The 23,267-nt window shown below is 45.5% G+C and overlaps 1 protein-coding gene across 1 annotated transcript; it reads left to right on the top strand.

Moving 5' to 3' along the window:
* Positions 1-8,410: 8,410 nt before the first annotated feature.
* Positions 8,411-11,512, top strand: TLR8 (toll like receptor 8). The gene has a single exon (XM_052663591.1). It carries the CDS (start codon positions 8,411-8,413, stop codon positions 11,510-11,512), a length of 3,102 nt encoding a protein of 1,033 aa, XP_052519551.1.
* The last annotated feature ends 11,755 nt before the right edge of the window (positions 11,513-23,267 follow it).

Here is a 23,267-nt window from a genome sequence, read left to right as displayed (position 1 = left end):
TCAAGTCTAGTATGGGGCTTCCCTGGTGGCTCGGTGGTAGAGTCTGCCTGCCAGTGCAAGATACATGATTTTGATCCCTGGGTGGGGAAGATCCCCTGGAGAAGGAAATGTTAACCCACTCCAGTATCCTTGCCTGGGAAATCCCATGGGCAGAGGAGCCTGAGGGGCTACAGTTTATAAGGTCGCAAAAGAGTCAGATACAGCTTAGCAACTGAACAAGTCTAAGTATGACCTCACCTTAGCTTGATTCCAACTTCAGAGACCCTATTTCCAAACATAGTCACATTCACATGGAGAAGCTAAAATGTCAACATATCATTTTGGGGTGACACGATTCAACCTGCAACACTGTCCTTTTCTGGTCCTCTATTCTGCCACTTCCACTCAACCCTAGGCCTCCCCTTCAGCCTCTCCCAACCTAATACTTACCTTACTTTTAAGCAAGTATCTCCTATTTATCTTGACTACTTTTCCAGGACTTGGTCTGAGCCCCAGGATACCATCATTGACAACCAGGGCCAGTCTCTCTTTGGTCAGAAAAGACACAAGGCCTTGGGCCCATGACACTTTAAGCAAAGACTTTAGTTGTTTTTAAAATCTGCAGAAGAGTGAATATATTCCAGTCTGGGTTATATTTGTCTTTATGCCAACGTGGTCATAACATATAATTTTTTACTAATTTTTTTTTTTTTTTTTTTTTATGGAGGAAGAGGCCGTAAAGGCGAAAGCATCTCAGGCCCATGAAGTCGTAACTCAGTGCTGTTGACAACCTCGTTCTCTTTTCTGATCTGACATATGCCAAGCACAGTTCAGGAACTGCTAATAGGTTTCCAGTGAAGGAGCTTTAATTGTTGAATCACAATCCATTGCCTGCAACCTGTAGGCTAGAATTGTGTCAAAGTTCAGAATTTGCACTGTAGCGAGAGAAGATAGTTTTGTTGTTCAGTTGCTAAGTCGTGTCTGACTCTTTGCGACCCCATAGACTGCAGCGCTCCAAACTTCCCTGTTCTTCACCATCTCCTGGAGCTTGCTCAAACTCATGTCCATTGAGTTGGTGATGCCATCATAGTACATAGAGGATTTATTATAAAACACTTTGGATGGGGCCACAGAAGCCCTGACGATCACGCACGTGGTAATTTCCGCTCTGAAACCAGGGAGCTCCCATAAGTGGATAAATAAACATTTTAGTAGCCTTAGCTCAGTTCAGATCAGCTTTTGCTGTCAAATAAGTTAGAAAAAAAAAACCCAATCTTCTGGTGCTCAGATTTTTAAGGATTTCAGAGCTGCGGAGAGATTATTGAGCACCCATACAAGACAGGACCTGCATTCAGAATATAAACCATCAGCCACTGTCCTGGTGACCAGAAGACCTGATTCTACCAATTTCTATGTTTGTGATTTTCCTTTTCTTTTTTTGCTTGTGTGCATCTCTCTTTGATGCTGGGTAAATGCCAGGTACTGACTGTTACTTTGTAACAGGTACTGACTATTACTTCCTACTCAAGCATGAAGCCCCAAACAGCTGATGAGAAGTTTCAGTTGCAAGAACAGGCCTTCCAAAGGATGGGTCCCAGCCTAGGATGGGAACAAACTTCTGGGCTTGGTGCACCACTGTGACCACAGGTCTCTTCTGTGGTGCAGGGTCAGGGCTAGGGTGAGGGGAGTGAGGCCCTAGCTTTGGGTGCAGAATTGCAGGCAGGTAACGTCCCCAACAGCTTGGCAGTCAGGACACATAATATTTTAGTGTTCTATTTTTAAAAGTCATAGTGAGGAACTCTGGCCCACAGGCTGGGGGCCTATTTTGGTAAAGTGAGTTTTCTTGGAACCAGAGCCGGGATGGGGGAAGGCAGGGAACTTACTGCCTGGCACGTGCAGGGTCCAACTCTGTCATTATTTCATAGTGATATATGGTCCATCAGGAACTTTCATTTTTTTGTAAACTATTTTCATCTTGATGACTACCTTTTGGGGCATCCTCTTAATTTTTGCTACTGTGGCCCTGCTACTGTGCCTTTCCATTTTCCCAATGAGGTGCTCCAGTCTCCTGCTTGGGGGGTGGAGTGGAGCACTAATGAACCAGGTGGATGTCAGGGGCCCCAGGGCCAGAGGAGGGAAGAGAACGGGGATCTGCGCTGCAGAGACACATGGGGCTTTAACCTTCCTGTTTTCTTTATGACAGTTCGCCCCTGCCTTCACTTGGTGCCTGAATTCCTGAACCCAAGGCTCTGGATTCAACCTTTCAAGGTAGTAAGTCTCAGGGAGGGACTCAGGTGGGGTCTAACTTCTCATGCAGACTTCCAGCCCGTCCTTTGTGCAGCCCCACCTGGCACTCCACTGGTGACACTATGACTGCTGTCTGCAGCTCCCGAGTCTTTTGTGGGCTTGTCTGCTATGAATTGACCTGACTCTCATCAGCTTTAGCCCTTCTCCGCTCTGCCGTACCACCTACCACTCATCCATCTGCTTTCTGTCTTCCTCAAGTTCATACACAGTCCGTGTCTCCTGTGCTTTCCTCTTAATGCCCTTTCTCACCTTGTACAATCCTAACCGTTTGCTCTCACTTTAATGGGTACCTTCAGCTGTTAGCCTTAAACAGCAGAAGTGTCTCTGTCTCTCCCTCTCTTTCTCAGCTTTATTTGCATAGTTTTGCTTTCTATCCTATTTGCATAATTGACCCTTTCCCTTCTATTTTCAGAGTTGCTATTTCTCTTTTTTTTTCTTCTTCCACGTAGTTGCCATTTCTCTATTTTATTTGCAGTGTTGCCATTTTTCTTCTGCCAAGCTGAATGTTTTTTTTCATTATTTATTATTCATTTATCCACTAAGGGAATAAATTCTCTCGAGTACCCTTCTTAGTTCTCTGGGATCTGGTTCCCTTTGAAGACCTTTTGGAGCCAAGACTTTTGGAAGCCAGAGGCATGGGTGTGACTAAGAGGAAGAACTTGGCTACCAAGGTGGGGCTTTTGCTGCCCAGGGCTTTAGGCTCTGCCCTCTCACCTCAGAGGCCAGTGGATGTGGTGAGCTAGGGTTCGCTCTATGGATGATGAGCATTTGCAGTCCGTTTTGCCTCTCTGAGGCCCTGAGGTAGATGGAGAGGCTTGAACTATTGGGCTTTCTCTTTAAGATCTTTGCTAGTTGCCTACTTCCCACCTCCCATTCTTCCCATCCATGTACTTCTTTTCAAATTGAAGTTATTTGGAATTTGTCAAATCCTGTTTTTACCTCAGGACACTCTTTGGGGAGGCTGGAGTTAGGAACCTCAAGCTCTTCACTTAGAAATCCTCTCTGCAATATTACGCTCATTTCCATGGCCTAGCCCCTAAGTTGCCTCAGATTCTCTGGGAGGCCATGGTGGTGCTGTTCAGTCACTCAGTTGTGTCCAAGTCTTTGCGACCCCGTGGACTGCAGCACGCCAGGCTTCCCTGTCCATCACCATCTCTCGGAGTTTGCTCAAACTTATGTCCATTGAGTCGATGACACCATCCAAGCATCTCTTCCTCTGCCGTCCCCTTCTTCTCTTGCCCTCAATCTTTCCCAGCATCAGGGTCTTTTCCAGTGAGTTGGCTCTTTGCATCAGGTGGACAAAGTAGTGAAGCTTCAACATTCATCTGCAAGTGTCAAAGGGCTCTTCTCGTGGTCTCTAGCGCCACCTAGAGGCTTTTCTCCTCAATTGCTCAGTGTTGTGTGATAATTGAGTTTGGAATCAGATGTTGAGGAGTTAACGAGGCTGGGGAGGCTGCACAGCACCTCCCTGTCCTGGGGACACCCCCATCCCACCCCCACCCCACCCCCACCCGAGTACCCACATAGCAATGTCTCACCTACTAACAGTACTCTGTGTACTGCATGCAGGGAAGAGTCTGCAACCAGCCTGCCTTGCCACCTCCTTTAAAAAGGAGACTTTTAAAAAATATATATATTTTAATTATTTATTAATCTATTAACAGGAGGCTGACAGGCACTACCTCAGCCAGGTGATCAAGCTCCGCACCAACAGTGAAAGTCCTGTATGTGCCATTGCTGAGCTGTGACTCGAGTAGCCTTTGACCTCTGTGATTGCCCTCCCCCAAGCCCATTACCCCAGTCTAATCCTGACAAAGACATCAGACACATCCCAACTGAGGGACAGTCTACATGACTATCCCCTTTCCCGTCATTTTCTCCCTAGTACTTTACACCATCTAACATACTGCTCCAAATGGGAAGATATTTTCATCTGTTTTGTTCATTGCTGTATTTCCCCCAATAAAGTATATGCTTAGTAAATATTTTTGAATGAATAAATGAATGTAGAGCTACCCTTTCCCTTTTAATGGCTGTATAGTATTCCATTTATGACTATAACACCCTGCTTTATTTAACTGGAGCACGACTCATAGGCATCTAGATTATTTCCAATCTATTGCTATCACTGAGAGCCCTGCACGGAATATCCTTGTAGACAGGCATTGGTATATGTGAAGGTCTCTCTTGTGGTCTACTTCTAGAATTGAAATTGTTAAGTTCTAAGTATGTCTAATTTTGATAGATATTACAAATTTCTCTCCACCTAATTTAGACCCCTCCAAGTAAAATATAGGAATACTTGATTCCCCACAGCCTCACCTACACAGTAGAATCAGTGAAAATTACACTCTCCTGAAGGTCTGTGCCCTCTTGCTAGAGACTACTATAGAATAATGAGCATGGCACCACCCTGCTTAAAACCTTCAGAGGCTTGCATTGCTCCTCAGATCAAGATCAAAATCCACACTCATGGATTCTTACATCCGTGACTTTCTTTCAGTCCCTTAGAGTCACATGCTCATTCAGATGAGACTTGAGAAATGTCTGCTGATGGTAGTGACATGGAGGTGCTGAGGATCTCTGCCCATGTCATCTCTCACATGCCCTTCCAGTCCTCCTGGCCCTACTTATTCTGAGTGCTGCTGTTGCAAGCAGCTCCCCTCAGGTTTTGGTGGGCTTTGAGGCTCTGAAGCCTGCTGTGCTTTGTCTCTGGCCCACACCATACCCCTCTTGTGTGCTGTCCAGGGCTCCTGTGGCGGCACTGCGTGGGAAACTCAAAGGAATGCTCGCAGGGCCTTTGCATATGCTGAGACATTCTTTTGACATCTTTATGTCTTCTTCATGCCAAAGCAACCTGAAAATCCCAGCTCAAGTTTCACTTCCTCAGGGAAACCTTTCCCAGCCTCCATGAAGAGGTGAAATCCTCCTGTTTTAAGGCTCTTCTAGTCTCACTTCTTTGTGTCATCACTAAGTTCTTGTAATGTGGTTGCGTTTCATTTATGTCTGTGAGTTAACTAATAATCTGTGCGTGCATGCCTTCTAAATTGTTTCGGTCGTGTCCAACTCTGTGCAACCCCATGGACTGCAGCCTGTGAGGCTCCTCTGTCCATGGGATTCTGCAGGCAAGAATACTGGAGTGGGTTGCCATTCCTTGCTCCAGGAGATCTTCCCGACCTAGGAATCAAACCCGCGTCTCTTATGTCTCCTGCATTGGGAGGCGGGTTCTTTAACACTACCACTGCCCCACCCCCAACAGGCCACCCACTAGCTAGGAAAGGACAAGGAAGAGTCAGGAAGTGACTTCCAAATCTAGTGATATTCACACTTGAAAATCACATGGGCTGAGATCTGCTTAGGTGGCAAGCAAACACAGTATTGCCTGGGTCACCTACCCAAGCTCCTTGCTTCTCCAAGGTTCATTACCCTCCTGGCATATGTGTCTCTCCCAACGGAGACGTTGAACTTGGAGACCTGGGGTGGACTCCGCAAAAGCTGCATATTTTGAAGCCATGAAGCATCTTTTCACACACGTTTTCTAGATGTATTAGTTTTCCATTGCTGCATAACAAATAACCCCCATGTTTAAACCCTTCAAACAATGCTCATTTATTAGCTTACATTTCTGGGCATTAGAGATTGGGTGGGCTTAAGTGGATTCTCTGCTCTAGGTCTTGTGAGACTCAAGTCAAGGTGTTGGCCAGCTGGACTCTTATTGCTAGGTTCTGGCTTAGGAGTCATTTCCAAGTTCATTTGGGCTGCCCCTCAATTTCAGTTCTTTGGGTTGTCAAATCAGGGCCCCCGTTTCCTTGCTGTCAACAGGGAGCTGCTCTCAGCTTTCGCAGGATGCCTACATTCCTTGCCAGGGACCCACCCCTCCAGCTTCAAATCTGCAATGACGTGTCTATTTCTTCTCTGGCCTCCCATCCCTCTGATGCTTCCCTTGGCCACTAGCCAGGGAAAACGTTCTGCTTTTAAAGGCATAGTGGCACTAGTGGTAACAAACCCACTTGCCATTGCAGGAGACAAAAAGAGACATGGGTGTGATCCCTGGGTTGGGAAGATCTCCTGGAGAAGGAAATGGCAACCCACTCCAGTATTCTTGCCTGCAGAATCCCTTGGACAGAGGAGCCTGACAGGCTATAGTCCATGGGGTAGCAAAGAGTTGGACACGACTGAAGCGGCCTTGGCATGCACATATGATTAGATTAGGCCCATCTAGATAATCTTTTTGTCACATAATGTAATTACAGGAGTAATACCAGGGGGCAAAGGTCATAGAGATCACCTTAAAATTCTGCCTACCCCATGTAAAGCCAGGCTTTCTTTCAGTAAAAGCTAAACATTAAACAGTGGTACCTTGATGGTGCTGTATTTGGGAGTAACTACAGGTAACTGAAAATGCCTGCAAGTTCTGTTCCACTTTAACTTTCGTCTCATAAGGAGTTGGCCTTTCCTTGGCTCTTATGAATGGGCAATAATTATTGATCCTCAGAATTCTCAACATCCATATGCAAGTTTTTTATATTGTAGGAAGGGTACAGTAGTGACTATTAGTTCACTAATCCTAAATTTAAGGAGAATTTAAAAAGAGAGCACGTGCTTGGTATAACTCACACTAAGGAGATGAGTTGGATTTTAGTGAAAAATACAGTTTAGTAAAGATTGGTCTCCACATCCAGTGAAATACGATTTTGAGAGTTTGTTTTTTTTTTCACTATGACCCTTGATCATACCCGGAGGAGGCAATGGCACCCCACTCCAGTACTCTTGTCTGGAAAATCCCATGGATGGAGGAGCCTGGTGGGCTGCAGTCCATGGGGTCGCTAGGAGTTGGACACAACTGAGCAACTTCATTTTCACTTTTCACTTTCCTGCATTGGAGAAGGAAATGGCAACCCACTCCAGTGTTCTTGCCTGGAGAATCCCAGGGATGGGGGAGCCTGGTGAGCTGCCGTCTATGGGGTCACACAGAGTCGGACATGACCAAAGTGACTTAGCAGTAGCAGTTGATCATACCAATCACATTAATCTTTTCATTGCTTTGTATAATTACCAAAATAATATTTTCAGCCTCCCGTTAAGAATCGCAGAAAGTGAGACACCCTACTAAACATTATAGAGTGCGTACAAAAACACTAAATGCCGTGTCTTGCCCACAAAAGTTTACAAAAGCAAAAGAATGGCTATTAATACCAGTGTCTGTATGATAAGGGATATATAAGTGGTAGCCTCCCTACAAAAGCTTTTTGAGTGTTGTCTACATTTGAAGATGTAGTCTAACATAAAGATTTCAAAATGAGATTGTGTAGCATGATGGTTACTGGTTAAAAGCACCATGTTGGAATCTGATGGACTCGTCTCACTTCTGCAGTGTATCATCCTTCTGAAAAGTAGTGAAGTCTCTGAGTTTGAGTCTCACTTACAACCTATGGATAATAATGGAACCTATTGCATTGTATTGTTGGGAGCATAAACATGGGTGAGAAAATGTTCGTGTTTAGCATAACACGTGACACTTCGCTATTATTATAAACGGAAAGTGTCCACCTTCCTGTCATGCTGGGACATGAGAGAATTTGATACATACCATCATAGAGGTATAGACAGATTGTGGGAAATATCAATAAAATATATGGTTGTATAGATAAGGTAGAGAGACTCTAGCTTGGAAATCTTGAAGGATGGCCTAGTAGAAGCTAGATCTGGACTCTCCTTGGGGCTGGCCACAGTTTCCTTGAGTTATGCTAATAGATTGAAGCAAAAGACATATACCTTGCTCTGCTATAGGTCTGGCATGAACCATAGCCCAGGATCCAATATCAGGCCCCCTGTGATGGTGGGGCATCTTGATGTGTGCTTCTGCCAAAGCTTTTCAGGTTTTCTTGTCATCACATCTCAGATAGCTTCATCTTTTGCTTCTTTGAACATCAGGAAGCTGAACAGGGTGAAAACTAAAACCATTCTGAACTTAACTTGCTGCACTTTCTTTAACCATTCAGAGAACTCCTACTTCAGAACTCATTCAAAGTATGATCAAAGCACTGTGAATTTCATCCTGAAATGCCTAGAAAATATTGCCAGTCTAACATTGTGACTCCACTTTGATTTTTCTTAGGAAAACATGACCCTTCGCTTTTTGCTTCTGACCTCCCTTTTCCTGCTCATCTCCGATTCCTGTGAGTTCTTCACTGAAGCCAGTTATCCCCGAAGCTATCCTTGCGATGTGAAAAACAAAAATGGCTCTTTTATTGCAGAATGTAACAGTCGTCGATTACAGGAAGTACCCCAAACAGTGGACAAAGCTGTGACAGAAGTAGACCTGTCTGATAATTTCATCACATGTATAACGAATGAATCCTTTCAAGGGCTGCAAAATCTGACTAAAATCAACCTGAACCATAATGCCAAGTCCCAGAGTGGAAATCCTGCTGTAAAGAAAGCTATGACTATTACAGATGGGGCATTTCTCAACCTCAAACACCTAAGGGAGTTGCTGCTGGAAGACAACCAGTTACAAGAAATACCGGCTGGTTTGCCAGAATCTTTGAAAGAACTTAGTCTAATTCAAAACAACATAATTACGTTAACGAAAAAGAACACTTCTGGACTTGGGAACCTGGAACGTCTCTATTTGGGCTGGAACTGTTATTTTGCTTGTAATAAAAAATTTAGCATAGAAAATGGAGCATTCCAAAACCTTACCAAGTTGAAGGTGCTGTCATTATCTTTTAATCCCCTTCACAGCGTGCCACCGAGTCTGCCAAGCTCGCTAACAGAACTCTACCTTAGCAATACCCATATTGGAAACGTCAGTGAAGAAGACTTCAAGGAACTGAGCAATTTAAGAGTACTAGATTTAAGTGGAAACTGCCCGAGATGTTTTAATGCTCCGTTTCCCTGTGTACCTTGCCAAGGAGGTGCTTCAATTCAGATACACCCTCTTGCTTTTCAAACCCTGACCCAACTTCGCTACCTAAACCTCTCTAGCACTTCACTCCGGAAGGTTCCTGCCAGGTGGTTTGACAACATGCACAATCTGAAGGTGTTGGATCTTGAATTCAACTATTTAATGGATGAAATAGCCTCGGGGGAATTTTTGACAAAATTGCCCTCCTTAGAAATACTTGATTTATCTTACAACTACGAACTGAAAAAATATCCTCAGCACATTAACATTTCCAAAAATTTCTCGAAGCTTATATCTCTCCAGATGTTGCATTTAAGAGGTTATGTGTTCCAGGAACTTAGAAGGAAAGATTTCAAGCCCCTGCAGCACCTCTCAAATTTAACGACTATCAACTTGGGCGTTAACTTTATTAAGCAGATTGATTTTAGCATTTTCCACTGGTTCCCCAACCTGAAAATCATTTACTTGTCAGAAAACAGAATATCGCCCCTGGTCAGTGATACTGAGCAACATGATGCAAATGGGACCTTTTTCCAGAGTCACATCCTGAAGCGACGCTCAGCTGACATTCAATTTGACCCACATTCGAATTTTTATCATAACACCCATCCTTTAATAAAGACAGAATGTTCACGTCTTGGCAATGCCTTAGATTTAAGCTTGAACAGTATTTTCTTTATTGGGGTAAACCAGTTTAAAGATTTTGGAAACATTTCCTGTTTAAATCTGTCTTCAAATGGCAATGGCCAGGTGTTAAATGGAACGGAATTTTCACGCTTGTCTGGTATCAAGTATTTGGATTTGACAAACAATAGACTAGACTTTGATGATGATGCTGCTTTCAGTGAGTTGCCGTTGTTGGAAGTTCTCGATCTCAGCTACAATGCGCACTATTTCCGAATAGCAGGGGTAACGCACCGTCTAGGGTTTATTGAACATTTAACTAACCTGAGAGTTTTAAACTTGAGCAACAATGACATTTTTACTTTAACAGAAACACAACTGAAAAGCGCGTCCCTAGGAGAATTAGTTTTCAGTGGGAACCGCCTTGACCTTCTGTGGAATGCTCAAGATGTCAGGTACTGGCAAATTTTTCAAAATCTCACCAATCTGACCCGGCTTGACTTAGCCCGTAATAACCTTCAGCATATCTCCAGTCAGGCCTTCCTTAACTTGCCCAGGACTCTCACTGACCTATATATAAATGATAACATGTTAAATTTCTTTAACTGGTCATTACTGGAATACTTCCCTCACCTCAGGTTGCTTGACTTAAGTGGAAACCAGCTGTTCTTTTTAACCAATAGCCTATCTACATTTGCATCTTCTCTTGAGACGCTACTACTGAGTCGAAACAGAATTTCCCACCTGCCATCTGACTTTCTTTCTGGAGCCAGCAGCCTGATACACCTCGATTTGAGCTCCAACCAGCTCAAGATGCTCAACAGATCCACGTTTGAAACGAAGACCGCCACCAAGTTAACCATTTTGGAACTAGGGAGTAACCCTTTCGACTGTACCTGTGACTTCGGAGATTTTCGAGAATGGATGGACGGAAATCTGAACGTCAGGGTTCCCAGACTGACCGATGTCCTTTGTGCCAGTCCCGGGGATCAAGAAGGCAAGAGCATTGTGAGTCTAGACCTCACCACTTGTGTTTCAGATACCATTGCGGCCATATTCTGTTTCTTAACCTTTTCTGTCACCATCTCAGTGATGCTGGCTGCCCTGGCCCACCACTGGTTTTACTGGGATGCTTGGTTTATCTACCATGTGTGCTTAGCTAAGGTCAAAGGCTACAGGTCTCTGTCCACATCCCAGACTTTCTACGATGCTTATGTTTCTTATGACACCAAAGATGCTTCTGTCACGGACTGGGTGATCAATGAATTGCGCTTCCACCTGGAAGAGAGTGAGGACAAGAATGTGCTCCTGTGTTTAGAGGAAAGGGATTGGGACCCGGGTCTAGCCATCATCGACAACCTCATGCAGAGCATCAACCAAAGCAAGAAAACAATATTTGTTTTAACCAAAAAATATGCCAAAAACTGGAATTTTAAAACGGCATTCTACTTGGCCTTGCAGAGGCTAATGGAGGAGAATATGGATGTGATTGTCTTTATTCTGCTGGAGCCAGTGTTGCAGCATTCGCAGTATTTGAGGCTGCGGCAGAGGATCTGCAAGAGTTCCATCCTCCAGTGGCCTGATAACCCCAAGGCGGAAGGCTTGTTTTGGCAGAGTCTGAAAAACGTCGTCCTAACAGCCAACGATTCACGGTATAACAACTTGTATGTCAATTCCATTAAGCAGTACTAACTGATGTTAAGCCAGGGGTCACAGGCATAGTCAAAATGCACAGCAATGCTCCTTTTGTTCTTAGCTGTCACTTGCTGTATAACAGAGTACTCCAAACTTTATAGCTTAAAATGATACACTTTGTTGTGTCATCGTCTCTGTGGACCAGGAATCCGGGCTTGAGTTCTGGCTCAGGGCCCCTCAAAGGCGGTAATCTCTCTGTCAGCCAGGGCCACAGGCATCTTACTACGGTTAGCATCCACTTCAGAAGCTGCATTTGTGTGGTGGTTTTCAAGACTGAGTTCTCCCTGGGCTGCCGGCCCAAGGCTACACTCAGTTCACGGCCACATGGACGGACCCTTTCCTGTGGCCGCTTGCTTCAGCAAAGCCAGCAAGAAAGACAGGTTGCTGACACAATGGAAGTTGCCATCTTTGTAACCCAATCAGGGAAGTGATAACACCTCACTCTGACCATATTCTGCTGGTTAGAAGTAAATCAGCGGCCCTGCCAGCTCCATGGGAGTGATCACCTCAGTCTGGGGAAAGTAGTGTATGACCAAGGTGGGCAGTCATGGTAAGCTCGCTCAGCCTGCCATCTCGGTCGTAAATGGTGAACACCAGGAGCAGGGATCACCGTGGCCATCCTGACAGTTGGCCTGCTTTGGCTTCTTTTCAGTATCTCAGAACTTTTGTGACTGTAATAGTTCTGATGTTAAGTTGCTGTTTAGATTTATCATATATCCATGGCTATGTGGTTATATTATGTTATGGTTGCATTAGGCCTTCTTTTATAATTACTTTTTATAAATACTGGCTATAATATTTCACTTCTAAGGTTTAGATACCATTTAAAGGCTAAGATGGATGGTAGTTAAGTTTGTTTGTTTGCTTTACCATTTTTTTAAGTCTGCAGCTAAATTAGAAACATTTGGAGTTATCTGTCAATCACCATTGCTGTAAATCATGAAGTTAATTATTAAAATGCTTCATTTCACATCATGAGCATATAATAAATATACAGGGAAGTAAATATATAATATAAAATAAATTACCTGAATGTCCATTGACAGATGAATGGTTAAAGAAGAGGCAGTACATATGTACAATGGACTCAGCCATAAAAAAAGAATGAAATAATGCCACTTGCAGCAACATGGATGGACCTAGAAATTATTGTACTAAGTGAAGTAGGTCAGAAAGAGATATCACTTATATGTGGAATCTGAAATATGACCCAAAGGGATCCATCTGTGGAGCAGAACCAGACTCACTGACATCGAGAACAGACTTGTGTTTGCCAAGGAGGGTGGGGGGAGATGGACTGGGAGTTTCGGGTTAGCAGATGCAAACTATTACATCCAGAATAGATGGACAACAAAGTCCTACTGCAAGGCACAGGGAACTATATTCAGTGTCCTGGGATAAACCATAATGGAAAAGACTATGAAGAAGAGTGTATATATGTATATAACTGTCACTTTGCTGTATACAGAAATTAACATGACATTGTAAATCGACTATAGTTCAATTTTAAAAATAAGTAAAACCTCAGTTCAGTTCAGTCGCTCAGTCGTGTCCGACTCTGTGACCCCATGAATCGCAGCACGCCAGGCCTCCCTGCCCATCACCAACTCCCAGAGTTCACCCAAACTCATGTCCATCGAGTTGGTGATGCCATCCAGCCATCTCATCCTCTGTTGTCCCCTTCTTCTCCTGCCCCCAATCCCTCCCAGCATCAGGGTCTTTTCCAATGAATCAACTCTTCGCATGAGGTGGCCAAAGTATTGGAGTTTCAGCTTTAGCATCAGTCCTTCCAACGAACACCCAGGGCTGATCTCCTTCAGAATGGACTGGTTGGATCTCCTTCCAGTCCAAGGGACTCTCAAGAGTCTTCTCCAACACCACAGTTCAAAAGCATCAATTCTTTGGTGCTCATCTTTCTTCACAGTCCAACTCTCACATCCATACATGACCACAGGAAAAACCATAGCCTTGACTAGACAAAGTGACCTTTTCCAGTCCTGTGGCCACTTCTGAGTTTTCCAGATTTGCTGACATCAAAGTAAAACCTAGGGGGATTAAAAGATAAAATTACCACCAACACTGAGTTTTTGGAGAATTCTTAGGGAAAAAGAAAACCTTTAATAGATATCAAAGGTGGGAAAGTTTTCATGAAGTGTGTACAATTGTTAACACAGAAATTAATTCTATCTTTACGTCCTATTCCCTGGGGATTGGACTTCCCTGGTAGCTCAGATGGTAAAGCGTCTGCCTGCAATGCAGGAGACCTGGGTTCGATCCCTGGGTCGGGAAGATCCCCTGGAGAAAGAAATGGCAACCCACTCCAGTACTCTTTCTTGGAAAATCCTATGGATGGAGGAACCTGGTAGGCTACAGTCCATGGAGTCGCAAACAGTCGGACATGACAGCGATTTCACCTTCACTATTCCTACTTTCACTACTTCCTATTCAGAAGACATAAGATCACGATGCGTACGTATCGGTGCCCTTTATGTAGTTCTCCTAAGTGAAACAGTGATGTCCCTCCCTAGCACCTCTGCTAGCCCTTTGTTCCTCTGCATCTGTCCATAGGATCTTCTGTCCATTGCAGTATGAATCTTGAAGAGGAACCTTATGAAATTGACCTGAAAATAACTGGAAATCATTAGAGCATAAGAAAATAAAATCCCTTTATCTCATCTATCTTCTTCAATTCACAATTTCTACTTAATGGACAGATGCTTTTTGAACAACCAATATGTATTGAGTCCTAAGGTGGGTTCTGAAATGCCCAATATCTATCAGCTGTTGAATGGATAAATAAAATGGGGTATCGCCATACACTGGAGTATTATTCAGCCTTAGAAAGGGATGGAGTATGACACACAGGACAACATGGATGTGCCTTGGAAACCAGGTGCTCAGTGAAAGACACCAGTCACAAGAAACCACATGTTGTCTGATGCCATATATAGGAAATGTCCAGAATAGGCAAATCCATAGAAACAGAAACTGGGGAAGTGGTTCCCCCGGGGCTGGGGGAGCCAAGAGAAGATGGGAAGTGACTGCATATGGTCACAGGATGTCTTGTTGGAGTGAGGCCACATTCTCAAATTCATGATAGTGATGGCTGCATAACTTTGTGAATCTCCTGACAGCCTTATTTCTCTTCTTGGCCACTTTTTCAGTGGCTTTTCCAGCATGGCCTCACCATGTCTGAAGCTCCAGCATTTCTGTTCTACTCCTGAAGTCGTCTCTATCAGCTCAGTTTTGTCTTCCTCTTTTGTGGGCGAAGCTGGTCAAGATTCGCCAAATCCCTGTTTGGCACTGATCTCTGGTGGTTGGCCTCTGTAAAGAACCCTGAACCACAGGAATTAGAATGCCCAGGTCTGATCATAGCAAATCACTCTGTGTTTCTTTTTTTTCCTTTTTCAAAAAATTTATTTGATTGTACTGGTCTTAGTTGTGACATGTGGGATCTAGTTCCCTGACCCCCTGGTCAAACCCGGGCCCCGTGCATTGGGAGCACCGAGTCTTAACCACTGGACCCCCAGGGAAGTTCCCGCTCCACCTTTCTGAGCACGATTCCTCATGTCTAGAATGAACTACGTGATCTCTATGTGATTTTCCAACATTACAACTGCATTCGTTTCCTAGCATCACCAAAACAAAGTGCCCCAAACTGGGTGGCTTAAAACAATCAAAGTTTATTGTCTCACAGTTCTGAGGGCTACAAGTCTGAAATCTGAGTGTCTACGGGCCCATGGTTCCTCTGAAACTTGTAGCCGAGGGTCCTTCCTTGCCTTTCCCAGCTCCTGATGTTGCTGGGAGTCCTCGGAGTCCCTTGGCCTGTCGCTGCGTCACTCTGGTCTCTGCCTCCGCTGTTGCATGGCCACCTTCCCTCCCTGTCTCTCTGCTCCTATAAGGACGTTAGTCCTGTTGGAGTCAGGGTCCACCCTCCTCCAACATGGCTGTGTTTTACCCAATAACATCTGCAGCAGCTCTGTTTCCAAATGAGGTCATAGTCTTCTTTTTTTGAAGGAAGTAGTGTTTTATTTCTTTTAATATTTATTTTTCTTATTTATTTGACTGCGCTCTTAGTTGCGGCATGTGGGATCTAGTTCTCTGACCAAGGATCAAACCCCAGCCCCCTGCCTTGGGAACGTGGGGTCTTAACCCCTGGACCACCAGGGAAGTCCCTCCAAATGAGGTCATACTCTGAGGTACTGGGAGTTACGACTTCAACATAAAATATGGGAAGGACACAGTTCACCTCCTAACAACAACTGTGGCTTTGCTTCTTTAGAAATTACTCAGAACTCCGTGAAAGTTGAAAATGCCCTTGTGAAAGGGAAAGTCATTTATGAATATTGGAAGACTAAAGGCAATTCCCCTCTCAGCTATTAATAAAGCTATAATAGTGATATGGCCAGGTTTCACCCTCATTATCCTTGAACTTAAAGCCATAATGGTATCCATTATTTCCCGTGAGCATAAAAGAAGGTCGCGCAGTTGTGTTCTCTTTCTGCCCTTGAATGCGAGAATTGGTCAATCCATGTCTCACTCAGCAATCACGGTGTAGTCTTGGAGGAACAAGCTGAGGGAAAACTGGGTTTTGAACCAGAAGGGGCCATCACGGGATATCCTCTGCCAATGACCCCAAAGAGAAAATAGTCTTTATAAATGTCCCTTCAGTGTGTGAAGAGATGAGAGGTACAAAGAGAAAAACCCCACTTATGATAGCAGAATATTGCCATGGGGAAGCTCTTTGGGTTTTTTTTTGAGCCTTTTCATTTCTAGTGAGTTGCATTTCTAGGAGAGAAAAGAAGACCCCTCTGTTTTCCCAGTCTTCCTCTCCCTTGACATTATACCTGGCCTATTTTAAGTATAACTCTCTATCTCAGTAATGATGATACCAGAAACTCAGAGCTGATCAAGAGTGATCGATGTCTGGATTTGTAGAAGCTCAGAGGCAGTTCCCCAAGCCAGACACCTGAGGCTCACTGTTGACTACTCCATCTTACTCCCATACCCAACCATTCATCTAGCAGATTTCCGCCCCCCTCCTTGGCTGTGCCAGGTCTTAAGTATGGCACGTGGGATCTAGTCCTCTGAGCATGGATCGAACCCAAGGCCCCTGCATTGGGAGCAAAGTCTTAACCACTGGACCACCAGGGAAGTCCCCATCTAGCAGTCTTGACCTCTTAAATTTCTCTCCCATCCATCCTCCGTCTCTGTCTCTATCATCACCATGCCTTATCCAAGCTACGAGCATCTCTTATTGGCTTGCTGGTATCTACTCTGATCCCTCCCCCAGTTCAGTTCCAGCAGCCAGTGATTCGTGTAAAAGATGCAACTACTGAATTAAATTTAAAATCTTAATCCTAAACAAGGCACACAGGACTCTCTGTAACCTCCCATTGGCCTGCCCCTCAGGCCTCCTCTCTGTGCATCCCTGTCACTAGCTTTTGGTTCATGCTGAGAACACACCGAACCCTCTTGCCTCAGTACCTTCACACAGGCTACTGCCCTGAGGCCCCTCCTCCTCCAGGCTTCAATTTCCTAACTCCTGCTCGTCCTACAGAGAGAGGTTCACTTAGAGAGGCTGTTCCCTAACCTCCAAATCTCACCTAGACTATCATCTTAGCATTGATCACAAGTTTTATTGTGAAGACCACAGAGAAATGGATAAAGTGCTTTTAACGCATGGGTCTTCCATTAGACTGTGGCCTCTAGAGATGAGATAAGGTTCCTTTCAGTCCATCATTGTGTCCCCAACATTTATGACCGTGCCTGACATACAGAGATTCTCAGGAAATACTTCTCAAGTGAGTGAGTGAGTGAATGAATGGATGCATGAATGAAAGTTCAGATAGATATGGGCAGGAGGGCCCACTGTCATATGTCACAGCGCAGCATCTATGGGGGGAGCTCCTTAACCCTCCATTTCCCCCTTTCCCACTCGCAGTGGCAAGCATGCCAGTCGTCCTTTGGGTCCTAGATAGCACCAACCATCTTGGATGCTGTGATGCTGAGTCCATGAAGCTCAGCACCCGGACAGAAATCACTTGCCTTCTTCTCTGAAGGCGGGGCTGTGGTTCAGAGCAAGTGCAACGCAGACGAAGAAGGCAAAGGGAAAACATTTGTCAGTTCACTTGCCAGAGTTTTCCAGAATTCCACTCTACATTTATTAAACGACTGCTCTAAGATGCTCTGTGCTTGGCACTCAGGAGGATACAGGTGTGAGTATGCTGTAGTATAAACGTGGAACAAACCTTCTCTTTTTTTTTTCTCCCCAGTTTAAGGACAAAAGTGGGCAACTTTTTATAATCTGTAGCCAATGGACAGACACTTGGACTCTAGGAATTTATTATGGTTTTTCCTTGATAGATGTAGCATATAAACTGTGGGAGAGGGTGCCAGTGGCATGTAGTGAGCAGAGATCAGGCTTGCTGCTAAACATCCTACGATGCAGAGGACACCCCTCCCCCAACAAAGAATTGTCCAAAATACTGGCAGTGCCAAGGTTGAGAAGCTCTGCCTCACACCTGTATTCCCCAAGTGCTAAGCACAGGGTATCTTAGAGCAGTCGTTTAAGACAGGCAGAATGAAATTCTAGAAAGTGATCTGATAAATATGTTTATTACATAAATAATGCACACATTAGCCTTTCCAGAGATTTCCAGGGTTTGTTTCCTGTTGGCAGTATCTTAAATGAATGTGTCCCTAATGATGTTCGTTTGAGCAATGCTGAGAGGATATAGTTTGAGCAAACACCTACCGACTGAACCACCCAAGCTGTGACAGTTTGGCTACTTCTAGTCTCCCTGCTCCTCCAGTTCCTCAGGATGGGTTTTTCACACCTGCCCAGCTTCCAGTGGTCAAAAGTATCAAGTTTGGCCCTAATCTAAACACACAATCATGATTTTCTGATCATAGAACATGAATGATTACAAAAAGAAGGCTCATTTAAGTTGCAAGTGAACATGATCCAAAGCTCATGTGCTTTGATGCGTGTGTCTCCCTATCTGCATTACCCTATCTGATATGTTTAAGGAAAAGTTCTTTCTGCCTGCAGCACTGCTGGCGCATATGGAGCAACGGGGTCAGATGGCTGCAGCTAAGGATTGACCTCCACCAAGGGGTGTGATGGTTTCACAGGAGTCAATTACCAATCACTGCCGACAGGTGGCAGCCACGATCTACCAAAATCTTCTCTTTCGCAAGGATCTTGGGGTGTGGAATTCTTATTGTTTACTCTGAGACCTGGCTTCTCACCTGCCTGGGGAATCAAATCCTCCTCCATCCACAGCCTCAGAACAAATGTGTTGAGACTAAGCAAGCTGATAGACGGCTGAATCAGTGCACATCAGAGAATAGGCTCTCCTGAAAAGAGAGCGACAGGGGGCGTCAGGGGGGCATAACCCTAGATGGTTTGTCCAGTCAGTTTTCGGTTATTCAGTTTAGACAGGAACCGGTCAACTCAAGTGCAAGTTTTTCATTGGCTCCTGGTGATGTCAGATGAGGCTGGGAGAACTGGTTTTCTAGGTGTGGGGCCGCTTTCTTCCCTGAAACATCTAGAAAGTGCTGATGCCTTTCACCTCCTGCCCAGCCAGGGCCTCCAGCTGTAACTGGATACTAAGCTTTTCTCAGACACTTTATGAAGAACAGGAACCCCCAGAAATTGAATGGAAAGTGGGAGTGAGAAAAATAAACTCAGCAGCAGGGAGTCTCTCCTGGGCTGCACGTGGGGATCAGCTGGGGATTTCCGTGGGCATGTATGGCTCCAGGATCCTAGCCCAGAGCTTCTGATGAACTGCTCTGGATGTAATATGGGCAGCTGGAGCTTTCAAAGATCCCCAGGTGATTCTGGTATTCCGCCAAGACAGAACCACTGTTAGATGTGAGCCTTTGCTCCTGTGTTAATGAAATCCACAACTAGATTCCTCATGCCTTGAGTTCGTTTGAAATAGAAGCCCAACCTTAGGAAGGAACACTTAGTGCAGGGTCAGAGACATGGGAACCTGATTTAAATGGAACATAAAGCAAAGTCAGGTTTTTTTTTCTCTCTCCAATTGCCTCCATTAAGTGCTCCCCCAAATACCAGCCTGCTATTTACTTTATCCATCTGTGAATGAAGGGATTGTATTCATATTGGCTGACCTTCAAATACTTTCTGGTTGTCTAAGAGGAAGCCATGTGGCACTTGGACTTTTGAGTGACTTGGCAGCTTGGTGGTGCCACATCTCTTGGAACCTTTGCATTGGAAGGTGATGTCACCGTTTCCATATGTTGCCGAAACTCTGGAGCTGAAGGCTCCAGGCACAATTTAGGTCAAGTCTGTTTAAAGGTTAGTACACAGGGGCCACCACTGGAGGAGGTGATTTGGATGAGCCCCAGGACACATCACTTTCACAGCCAAAAAATGGTCGTCTAGCAACTTTTGTTGATGGTTACATTTTTAAGTATGCGGTAAGGTCCCATGAATCTTTTGGATGGTTAGACTAACTGCCCTCTTAAGGGCAGGCAGAATTGGGGGGCTGTAACATGGTCACGGGGTGTGCTGGACGGGCTGGATCCTTGGAGTATGTGACAAGCTGGCCTCACCTCCCTCTCACCAGGAGTGTGATCTTACGCACGTTTATCACTGGCTTCGGGCTTCACCTTGCTCTTCCGTATTCTAAAGCAGGGACCTCCAACTTCCAGGATCTAATGCCTGATTATCTGAGGAGGAGCTGATGTAACAATAATAGAAATACAGTGCGTAATAAATGTTATGCACTTGAATCATCCCCAAACCATCCTTCTACCTCAGTCTGTGGAAAAACTGTCCTGCGCGAAACTGGTCCCTGGGGCCAGAAAGGTTGGGGACCCTTCCTCCAAGGTAATGATAATCATGTCAGATGGTTTCTCTTAAAGAAACGGGATAAAGCTGTGATGTGCTGGGAATATTTAAACACGAGTGGGGGCCGGGAGGGGCATGTGAAGCACCCTGATCGGTAGTGTTTGCCTATTTCCATGATGTAAATGCTCCCACCGTGGCTGATTTCCAGATAAGTGGGACGTCACTGAATGTGGAATTGGGAAGAGATGTGTACCACCTAGGAGAAACTATCTTGCGGTGCCTTCCTAGAATGTCACAGACACTCACAAGAGGTTATGTCCTGGTTATCCCACCGCCCCATCCCTGGCCATACAAACACATATGCTGCCATGCCCTCAGTCACTCTGTGCGACCCATGGACTGCAGCCCTCCAGGCTCCCCTGTCCAGGGGGTTTCCCAGGCAAGAATGCTGGAGTGGGTCCCCATTTCCTCCTCCAGGGGATCTTCCCAACCCAGGGATAAAACCCGGGTCTCCTGTGTCTCCTGCATTGACAGGTGAATTCTTTACCACTGAGCCACCACATACAGCGACATAGGGCTTTAGTATTTTTTCTGGTACTTTCATATACACTCTCTCATTAAATTCTCAGGGCAACATTGTGAGATGGGCTGGGTGGGTGTGATTTCTACCGTTTACAGATGTTATATACAGGCTCGGAGAGTCTAGAATAAACTACTCAAGGCCACACTGTAAGTAATCTATGAAATGGGTGCAGCAGGCAGAATAATGGCCTGCAAAGCTGTTTGCATCCTACTGCCTGGAACCTGTGACTGTGAAGGTCATGTGCCAGAAGGGAATTGACGTTGCAGCTGGAATGAAGGTTGCTAGTCAGCTGACCTGAAAATAGGGACTCCTGAATTACCCAGATAAAGCCAATGTAATCACAAGCGTCCTTACAAGTGGAAGAGGGAGGGAGAAGCGGAGGGAATGTAGCTAGAGGGAAAGGGCCAAAGAGAGGCTGCGTTGCTGGAGTTTTTTTCCTTTTTACTGTATTTATTTTTTGTTGTGCTGGGTCTTCATTGCTGCGCAGGCTTTTCTCTAGTTGCAGCGATTGGGGTGTGTGTGTGTGGGGGGGGGGGGGGTTGGGGCTTGGAAACCCTGTTCTTTGTTGCAGGTGTACAGGCTTCTAGTTTCATTGGCTTCTCTTGTTGCCGAGCACTGGCTCTAGGCTCCCAGGCTTCAGGAGTTGCGGCACGTGGGTGCCGGGACTTGGTTGCGGGTTAGTTGTATCCGCGGTGTGTGGGATCTTCCCAGACCAGGGATGGAACCGGTGGCGTCTGCATTGGCCAGTGGATGCTTAACCTCTGGGCCACCAGGGAAGTCCCTACCTTCCTGTTTTGCAGATGGAGGAAGGAGCTGCAAGCCAAAGAGTGCAGATGGCTTGTAGAATCTGCAAAAGGTAAGAAAGCAGATTCTTCTCTAGCGTCTTCAGACAGAAACACACCCCTCCAGCACCTTGACTGTGGCCCCGTGAGACCTATGAGGCACTTCTGATGTCCAGAGCCGTAAGAATATATTTGTGGTGTTTAAGCCGCCGAAATCGTGTCATTTGTTACAGCAGCCGTCGGAAGGGAATACAGTGGACTGGCTTCCACCGTCTGGGAGAGGCTCCCCCCCCGCCCCCCCGCCCTTTCTATACCTTTGCTTTTACCCACTGAGTTTCTCGTAATACCTGGCTTTTAGCGTTTATGTAGGTCCGCAACCTTTTTGGCACCAGGGACTGGTTTCGTGGAAGACAGTTTTCCGACCGGAGAGAGGGCGGGATGATTTCCGGATGGTTTCCGGATGATTCAGGCGCACTAGGTTTGCTTCTAATCCAATGCTGCAGCTCATCTGACAGGTGGTACTGGTCCGTGACCCGGAGCTTGGGGCCCTCTGGTATACTGCTACTGCTAAGTCACTTCAGTCGTGTCCGACTCTGTGCGACCCCATAGACGGCAGCCCACCAGGCTCCCCCGTCCCTGGGATTCTCCAGGCAAGAACACTGGAGTGGGTTGCCATTTCCCTCTCCAATATGGTTATAATTCTTGGCCTCCCTGTCCGTCTTCTCCCTAATCCCTGACAGCAAGAGAGTTTGCTCCTCACTTTTGCATCACTTTCTGCCAGCGTGGTACTTTCCCCAAGACCAGAGCATAGTAACTTGATTCAGAGTGAAATTAATGTGTGAATGAATGCTAGACTCTGATATTAGCAATATCACTGTACCTCATCATCACCAAGAATCACAGGGCTGGGCTATCACAGCTGCACGACGGTTAAAAGCATCTCTTGGTAGCGTCTAGAGCTACCTCCCTCCCACCCCTCACTTCCCTCAGTGCAGTCTGGGAGCTGCAGGAAAGATCGAGACTACCTACCCATCGGCCCCAGAAGTAGCCTTTCCCCCAGACCAGTGTGTGTCCTGTTGGGCAATCTGCAGGGAGGAAGAAAGGTTCTGGTTCCAGACAGCGTTATGAATGAGTTATAGGAGCCCCAGACTCTGATGTCGCCATCTTTGTCGCAGCAAAGCTGATAATTGGATTTGAGCCTTAAGGCTAGTCACTTATTTACTCTGCCCTCATTTATCAAATGTGAGAAATGCCAGCTCTGTGCTTGGATTACTTTCAAGGCTTTATAAAAAGGAGTAAAAAAGGTATGAACAGGTCTTGGGTACTGTCACACAGTTAATGCACTGAGAGCAGATGTGATCACGTGCTGAGAAAAGTCAGGGCTACGTAGGAAAGTTCACATTCACAGAGAAGTGAAAGTGAATTGCGTCACCTGTCACGTGACATCCATGGGCTGCTGATGAACTCACTGAGGCTCTGTTTCCTCTTGGGTGAGACAGAGTGAAAAGACGTGTCTCATTAATTGCTCACTCCTAGTGTTGCCCACCCTGTTCTATGCCCTTCACC

Source organism: Budorcas taxicolor, chromosome X (assembly GCF_023091745.1).
Source record: "Budorcas taxicolor isolate Tak-1 chromosome X, Takin1.1, whole genome shotgun sequence".
In the NCBI taxonomy this organism is placed as follows: Eukaryota; Metazoa; Chordata; class Mammalia; order Artiodactyla; family Bovidae; genus Budorcas; species Budorcas taxicolor.
Note: the sequence above shows the minus strand (reverse complement) of the source record. Positions and strands in the feature narration are given on the sequence as shown.